Here is a 9,085-nt window from a genome sequence, read left to right as displayed (position 1 = left end):
TACAGTAACAGCACTGGAGGTGTCTGGGTGATGACTGTATCATTGTGTGTGTCAGGTTCCTATAAGGTGTGAGGACGTCGCTGTCTATTTCTCCATGGAGGAGTGGGAGTATCTAGAAGGACACAGGGATCTGTACGAGGAGGTCATGATGGAGAACTACCGGCCGCGCACATCACAAGGTAAGAAGAGACAGATATATATTGGCCATTACTGTGGGCACAGGCTGGACTGGCGGCCATGCTGAAGTCTTAATACCATCATGTGCAGTGCATATACATGTGTGTACAATGACGTGTAATTAGAAGCTCCACAATTTCTGCTCTTTTCACATCACGTTAGATCCTTATGTTTCCTGTATATGTCCAATAAATTCAGAGCGCTCCATTCACCAGACAGATTTTGTCTTTGTCACAAATGAAGCCCAGAGCACCACACTGTACGAGCGCAGGAAAGCGAGGTTCACTGTCCTCGGCTTCATGTGTGTAATGTTCATGCTCTCATTCCCGCCGGACTCCTCTCAGTAACTTGTAACTTCTTTTGCTGAAACGGAGGGTATTGACGTGGGCAGGTTTGGAACACTAAACTCCATCTACATAACGACATGCTCAATGTTATGGCTCCAAACTTACTGACAGGTTCCCTTCTAAATTCTGCCAGGACTCCTAGAGAAAGCCTGTGAGTCCTGCATCCCCCGCCCACTCAGAATGATTGACCGGTTCCCTTCTAAATGCTGCCAGGACTCCTAGAGAAAGCCTGTGAGTCCTGCATCCCCTGCCCACTCAGAATGATTGACAGGTTCCCTTCTAAATGCTGCCAGGACTCCTAGAGAAAGCCTGTGAGTCCTGCATCCCCCGCCCACTCAGAATGATTGACAGGTTCCCTTCTAAATGCTGACAGGACTCCTAGAGAGAGCCTGTGAGTCCTGCATCCCCCGCCCACTCAGAATGATTGACAGGTTCCCTTCTAAATTCTGACAGGACTCCTAGAGAAAGCCTGTGAGTCCTGCATCCCCCGCCCACACAGAATGATTGACAGCTTTTCCTTTGTGGTCCTGCTGCTAAAATCTGAGGATGTGACAGACGTTTCTTGGGGGCCGATGCCTGAGCTCCAAACACACGTTCCTTGCTTTACCTCCTGTCCGTGCAGAACATGTAAGGAGCAATGATGGAAGGGTTAATATCAGCCCCCACAGACCTTGAGATCAGCTGCTGGAGATCTGTGATGTGGGGGCCATTACTTTACACATTTGTGGGGAGGAACAACACAATCATATTCTGTGACATGCCGCTCATCTGTAGTGCGGAGGATGGGCAGTCGTACCAGGTGTATGTTACTGCCAGTCATCACTCTCCACCAGGGTGCTAAGCTGGTCATACACATTAGATGTATGTCTCCTGGACCTGCTGACTTTGTGATGTTTATGGCGACTTCCCAACTCTCCCCGGACGTCAGATGTTCGGAGAGAGAAGGATCGGGCTGTGGAATTTCAACATGCCGGATCCTTTTGTTCGTAGATAAGTCACTATCAGAGGAGTTTGGCAGCGACTTTCCCCTATTGAAGACACATACACACCCGACCGAGCGTTCATGTACATGGAGGAGGGGAGGAACGATGGTTCACCTGACATCTAGAGTGCATGACCGGCTTTAGACTAGTAGTTCACAAACGAAGAACTTCTGCAGGTCTCCGATAATGGCTGCAAATCATTTAAGAAAAAATAGTGTCCTCAAGACTCATATAAAGGGATTAGTAAAGGGTAGAGACTAAAAACTAACTTTAATAATCACCATTTAAGAAGGTTTATATAGACTCATAAAACAGACAGAAAACAAGAGAAGTTACCGATCGTTACAACCTCCCCATACATTCTGTGTTATACAGTTACTAAGGAGGAAAAAACTCACAAGTCCATCAAGTCCGACCTATAATCCGACCGTGTAGATCCAGAGGAAGATAAAACCCCCCATGAGGAGGATGACAATTGTCTCATTAGGGGAAAACTCCTCCCCCGACTCCAAATCTGGAAATCACAATAATTCTCTGGATCACCGTCCCATCTCCAGAATCTAGTACCATAACTTGTAATATTAAAGAGAACCTCCGGTTATACTGACATTATATAGGAAACTATTATACTGCCGGAGTGTGCCGGATAATCGTCTTTCTACATGACTTGTATTATCATCGGCACACTCCGGCAGTATAATAGTTTTCTATATAATGTCAGTATAACCGTGTAAACACTGCGGAACTTCTGACCGGGTTTTCTGTGTGGAGATTCCGCAGCATTTTCAAAGGAGATGTTGACATGTTGTAAATTGAGAATCTGCACCGCACTTCTTTTCTGCGTGTTTTTTCCACAGCGTGTGGATGATATTTGTTGAAATCTCATCCTCATTGCTGCAGCTGTAACACGCTGCAGATTTTCCCGCAATTAAATACTTTGTAGAAAATCTGCAGCTTATCCGCCCCTTTAAAGTGGCACGTCAGATTTGAGAAATGATCCTCTCTCTTAAATAGGCCGTGGATTCCACTCCCGGAGGAGTCCCTGACATCACTCTCCCTGTCCATATATGGACAGAGACGTGAGGGGCTCCCTCTAGGAACACAATTCTCAGCCAAAAATGACGGCAACGCTCTGGCAAGGGATTCCGCTCCTAGAGGGAGCTTTAGTGGCGCTATCTACAGGGGGCGGTGGCGCTGTTTACAGGGGTGTGTGGCACTTTCTACAGGGGGTTAAGGTGCTATCTACAGGGGTTTGGCATCTAAGTTTGATGAAACTTGCACTTGTGGAGAGAGCCGGCGGACATGAAAGTGAAGCGCTGCACACATTAAATTCTGTCCCATTCTGCCTACGTTTATATATGTGACAACTGCCGGGGCATCAGCAGTTGGGACGTATATAGCCATAAGGCTGTTGTGAAGGGGTTAATAATAATGTATAGACAATATTGCCTACAGAGGTGTACACAAGCTTTAAGAGGCTAATAAGCAGGTGACGCCCAGACACTTTTTTTGGTTGTAGGGAACTCTCAACATAGAGGCGTCCTGTGTCCCGCCACTTTCATGTCTATCCACGACCACAGGACGCAGATACAGTTAAATACTATGGCGGAGCAGGGAGCCGTCAGCGCCCCGCCATTCACTCTGGTATGTTAGTCTACTTTAGGCCTGCGGCTTACAAGGTGCAGGAACATCGACACTGGTAGTGAGGACCTCAACATTGTAATCTCCGCTCTGATCAGTAAACCTAGAAGTGTAGAGAGAAGTGTCTGATATATAGACAGATATACAGTAGTCATGTATTCCGTCACTGTGTGTTTCCTACAGATGGATCCAGTAGGAGAAATCCACCAGAGAGAAGTCCCAGTCCTCTGTATTCCCAGGACTGTCCAGAGGAAAATCACAATGTCCCAGAGAATCATCAGGTAGATGAAGCTGAGCCCTATACCACATCTATATAGGGGGGTGTGGAGCTTTTTGGTCCTGCGGTCATAGATGGGGTCATAGATTTTGGTGGTTTCTTATGTTGATCTGTTAGATTCTTCGCACTCTCTGCTGTATTGTACTGAATTGTTACATATGTGATAGGGGGAAGATCTGACTAATAATAATGTGGAGGATGAAGAAGAAGAGCGGGTGAGGGGCGATACACCGTGTAACAGTGAAGTGGAGGAGGAAATTCCAGGAGGTGTTACCAGAGGTCAGTAATAATGAATTTAGAAAGTGAATTGGGAGGTTTGTTAAGGTGGGGTTCCTCCTTAGTTCTACATTCCAGTAAGGGTATGTGCACACGACCAATTTTAAGGTGTTATGGAGGCGTTTTATGCCTCGAAATACGCCTGAAAAGACGGCTCCAATACGTCGGCAAACATCTGCCCATTGCTTGCAATGGGTCTTAGGATGTCCTGTGCAGACGAGCTGTCATTTTACACGTCGCTGTCAAAAGACGGCGCATAAAATTACGGCCGTCTCAAAGAAGTGCAGGACACTTCATGGGACGTAATTGGAGCCGATTTTCATTGACTCCAATGAAGAACAGCTCCAAATTACGTCCGAAAAAGATGCGGCAAAAAATGCAGGTACGAGCAATTACGTCTGAAATTCAGGAGCTGTTTTCTCCTGAAAAAAGCTCCTTAATTTCAGACGTAATTGCCGTTGTCGTGTGCACATACCCTTACACGTCAGACAATGTGTTATACATAGTGCAGGAGCTGAGGGAGCTGTGACTGCACATAGAAGTTCTCTACAAGGTGACCTATGGATCCGGGATCTGAGAGAACTCAGTTTAACCTCTTAAACACCACATCAATGCTGATAGGGGCTCGTGGGGTCACAGCACATTTTTTGTGTTGTCCATGTTACATAAAAGTCTACAGTGAAATATAATCCAAAATGTAAAGTCGTCCCATGGTATGTCTCCCTCTCCTTGTATGTGTAATACAACTGCCCCCCCTCCCCTCCACTTGTCTCTATGGGTATAGTAACTAAGATCCCTTTCATAGTCTATGCAGAGGGTCCCCGTTATGATGCCCATACAATGTATGACACACATGCCAGGAGCTCTGTAGATTGTATGAACATCTGACTAAGAAGAAGATGATAGTTACGATACCCATACCGACAAAGCGAGAGGATGGGGGAGGGTGAGAAGATTTACAAGCCAGGAGCTCTGTAGATTGTATGAACAGCTGACTATGAAGAAGATGATAGTTACGATAGCCATGCAGACAAAGCGGGAGGATGGGGGAGGGTGAGAAGATTTACAAGCCAGGAGCTCTGTAGATTGTATGAACAGCTGACTATGAAGAAGATGATAGTTACGATAGCCATGCAGACAAAGCGGGAGGATGGGGGCGGGTGAGAAGATTTACAAGCCAGGAGCTCTGTAAAAGGCATAAGTGTATCAGAAATAATCTACAGATTACACCTCTGAGAAAGAAGCTGTTATAGCATAGACCGAAAGAGAGGGAAGTCCAGATTGGAGAGGCTGCAGTACAGGAAACACAGGCTCTGGATGCTGAGGAGCCTGTGTACGGTAGCGCGCCTGAGGTATGCTGGGAAGATTGGGAGCGCGCTTGAGGTGTGCTGGGAAGATTGGGAGCGCGCCTGAGGTGTGCTGGGAAGATTGGGAGCGCGCCTGAGGTGTGCTGGGAAGATTGGGAGCGCGCCTGAGGTGTGCTGGGAAGATTGGGAGCGCGCCTGAGGTGTGCTGGGAAGATTGGGAGCGCGCCTGAGGTGTGCTGGGAAGATTGGGAGCGCGCCTGAGGTGTGCTGGGAAGATTGGGAGCGCGCCTGAGGTGTGCTGGGAAGATTGGGAGCGCGCCTGAGGTGTGCTGGGAAGATTGGGAGCGCGCCTGAGGTGTGCTGGCAAGATTGGGAGCGCGACTGAGGTGTGCTGGCAAGATTGGGAGCGCGCCTGAGGTGTGATGGGATGATTGGGAGCGCGCCTGAGGTGTGCTGGCATGATTGGGAGCGCGCCTGAGGTGTGCTGTCAAGATTGGGAGCGTGCCTGAGGTGATGGGAAGATTGGGAGCGCGCCTGAGGTGTACTGGGAAGGTTGGGAGCGTGCCTGAGGTGTGCTGGCAAGATTGGGAGCGTGCCTGAGGTGTGCTGGCAAGATTGGGAGCACGCCTGAGGTGTGCTGGCAAGATTGGGAGCGCGCCTGAGGTGTGCTGGCAAGATTGGGAGCGCTAGTTAAACCAAAAAAGAATACCTATATATTTAAAGGTCATATATCAAGGAGTATAATACACACATGGGACCCCATGCATAGAAACACCAAAAAGTTATCCCTACATGCTGCAATAAGACCAAATCAAACGTATCGTAGAAAGATACAAAAAGACTTTATTGAAGACAAACAACACAGTTGATCAAGACACTTTAAAAATGAACACGCATAAAAACAATGTACAATCAGTACAAAGAAATAGACAGTGTTGAATATAAGGCAGGGCAAACAATGGTGTACTAGGCATACTATATCATGAAATATGAAGTATGTACCATGGGTATAAATATACTTGTACCAATATTACACAGCCTATTACCTGAAGTATGACCACAAAACATATATGGTAACAATCATAGGGAAAACATTAAAACCTCATGACACGCATACCAGAACCCACCATGAGCCATTCCACTGCTACAACTGTCAGAACACCCGAACACGCGTTTCGCACCTGGCTTCGTCAGGGGGTGCTGGAAGAGTGTGACCAAAGGATTTAAATAGGAGGTACACAGCTGGAAGTGTACCTCACTTACTTGTCCATAGGATGTTCAGCTGGCGCATGCACGAGGAGAGGCGGCACCTCAATCACGCAGTCCACGGCGTCCGGAAGTGAGTAGTGCGCAGCTGCACAGAGCTCAAGTCCATGTTGCGCCGTGGACTACGTCATGAACGGCCCCCCGCGCATGCGCCCAACAGCCACGGACCACCGCATCCATCTTGGACAAGGTCAAGGCCGTCGCAGTTGCCCATATCCAATGATAGAAAGCGGTATATATACAGGAGCACCATTTAAAATTAGAGGAATACATTTACAGGACAGCAAAAGTATTGTGGATGAGAACCTACTCTGGCATTGAGAATATATGTATGTATGTATATATATATATAACTATTTTTTTCTAAGATGGGAGCGCGCCTGAGGTGTGATGGTAAGATTGGGAGCGCGGCTGAGGTGTGCTGGTAAGATTGGGAGCGTGCCTGTGGTGTGATGGGATGATTGGGAGCGCGCCTGAGTTGTGCTGGCAAGATTGGGAGCGCAGGACACAGCCCCTACTATCCAGTGGATTTAAAAGAGCAGAGCAGCAGAAAAAGAATTTTTGAACGTCCTTTTAGTTTTCTAGGACGTTACAAGGCTTATAAGTTTAGCAGCAATTTCTCACATTTTCAAGAAAATTTCAAAAGCCTGTTGTTTATTTTTAGGGACCGGTTCAGTGCTGAAGTGGCTTTAAGGGGCCTATATATTAGAAACCCCCATAAAACATTCCATTTAAAATCTGCACCCCGAAAAGTATTCAAAACAGCAGTTTCTTAACCATTTAGGCGTTTCACAGGAATGAAAGCAAAGTGAAGGTGACATTTCCCAAAAAAATGTGTAATTAAATTCTAATGCTTTTTTTTTAGGATTTTGCAGCTTTCTTTTTATTACAATATTTTAGGCACCATCTCAGGTTTAAAGAGGTCTTGTGGTGTCAAAACATAGGAAAAACCCCAAAAATATTAAACCAAAAAAGAGATCTTGATATCATGCAGTTATTTTGTCAAAATACAATTTAATTTTTATTTTATTACTTTACAATTTATAATACATCAATACAAAAATAACCCCCCTCCCAAGTATATACTATAGACATGTAAAAAATGTAAAAGAAAACCAGATGACCTCAAATATAATGTCATAAATTATGAATGGTAATGACTCCTCATGAAATGCAAATACACCTCAGGTGAAGTGAATAACATGTATGTTCTCGTAGAGCACGATCAACATGGCAGTTGAAATCACAGTGCAGTCAATTTATTTAAACAACATGACCATGCTGGTGATCCTGCTAAAAGCAGTACAAGAAAATAGCACTACAAATGGCACAATAAATGCAAAGGAATAATACCTGAGGAGGACATGGTGAGTATATGATAGGGCACCTGGACACCGAGCACCTCGACGCGCGTTTCGCAACCTTCGTCAGGAGGTGTAATAGCTACTCTGACAGCTCCGTTTTAAATACCCAGTCAGAGAACCCCTGTAACCAATGGCGCACTGCTCACACCCACCGACGTCATCCCGTCAGCGTCATGATGAGCACCTCTGAACGCAGAGCATAATAGAGATGCCCGTCATAATCCAGACAACTTCTGGTCCGAGGACGGTACGTGCAAGAGAGCGCACGCGCGCACATCGCAGACCTAATTCATGTACAGAGAATTCATTAATAAAAAGGGGGATTATGGATAAGATATTTAAATTTTTTGTTTATTAGTGTTGTACTAGTACCGACCCATACGATGCCATTTTAGTATACATCACCAATTATACGATGCATATAGATATGTTACCAAAAATGTGTATATATATATTTCGATGAGATGTGATGTAAACTGTACTGTACCAATGTGCACACAATTGGCAACGCTATATGTACATACCCCAAGCATCCCATACAATTGGGCTAAAAGATAACATATACAGGAATGGGAACACTGAGAACTGGTAAGCACTTAAGGGACCATTTGCAGAGACGAACATAGGTAAATAACAACAATGCTCAGGCAATGCAGGAAGGGGTAGGGTCCTTCTTACAGTCCAGGATCATGGGCTAATTTGGTAACAGATTCAGGTGCGCGCGCTGGCCCTTTAAGAGCACCCCACGGGACACAGCAGAGTGAAATGGAAGTGAGCGTTGGTGTCTCCTGAGGAGGTGATACGGGCCACTGATCCATGGCTGTGGCCGTCAGGAGGTGAGTAATCCTGATGGTCCGCGGCCATGGGTGTTACACAATTATGGAATTCTTTTTAGAACATTTTAAGTATTATTTTTTCAGCATTCACCGTACGCCATAAATTACATGTTAACTTTATTCCGCGGGGTCGATACGATTACGGCGATACCAAATCTATATCATTTTTGTATTTTTAGTATTCCAGCTTTTGCACAATAAAATCACTTTAACCCCTTAATGACCAGGCCATTTTGCGCGTTAATGACAAAGGATTATTTTTTGTTTTTTCACGGTCGCATTCCAAGAGTCGTAACTGTTTTTGTATTCCGTCTATATAGCCGTATAAGGGCTTGTTTTTTGCGGGACGAGTTGTATTTTGTAATTGTACCATTTGTAGATGCTTATAACATATTGATTAACTTTTATTAACTTTATTTTAGGAGAGAATTGAAAATAAGCAGCTATTTCAGCATTGATTTTCACGTTACAAATTTACGCCGTTTACTATGCAGCGTAAATAACATGTTAACTTTATTCTATGGGTCGGCACGATTACGGGGATACCAAATATGTAAAGGTTTTATGTTTTTTTCTACATTTGCACAATAAAAAGCCTTTTAGAAAAAAAT

At 45.2% G+C, this 9,085-nt stretch overlaps 1 protein-coding gene across 1 annotated transcript in view; it reads left to right on the top strand.

The window, feature by feature from the left end:
* Positions 1-2,775: 2,775 nt before the first annotated feature.
* LOC142708287 (uncharacterized) overlaps positions 2,776-9,085 on the top strand; it is a 235,374-nt gene continuing 229,064 nt past the window's right edge. Inside the window, exons 1-3 of the mRNA XM_075848357.1 lie at positions 2,776-2,815; positions 3,332-3,429; positions 3,593-3,704. Coding sequence (XP_075704472.1) covers positions 2,776-2,815; positions 3,332-3,429; positions 3,593-3,704 — 250 coding nt within the window. The remainder of the gene's footprint in view (positions 2,816-3,331; positions 3,430-3,592; positions 3,705-9,085) is intronic.

Source organism: Rhinoderma darwinii, chromosome 1, assembly GCF_050947455.1.
Source record: "Rhinoderma darwinii isolate aRhiDar2 chromosome 1, aRhiDar2.hap1, whole genome shotgun sequence".
Taxonomy (NCBI): domain Eukaryota; kingdom Metazoa; phylum Chordata; class Amphibia; order Anura; family Rhinodermatidae; genus Rhinoderma; species Rhinoderma darwinii.
This window is presented reverse-complemented; position numbering and strand designations above follow the sequence as displayed.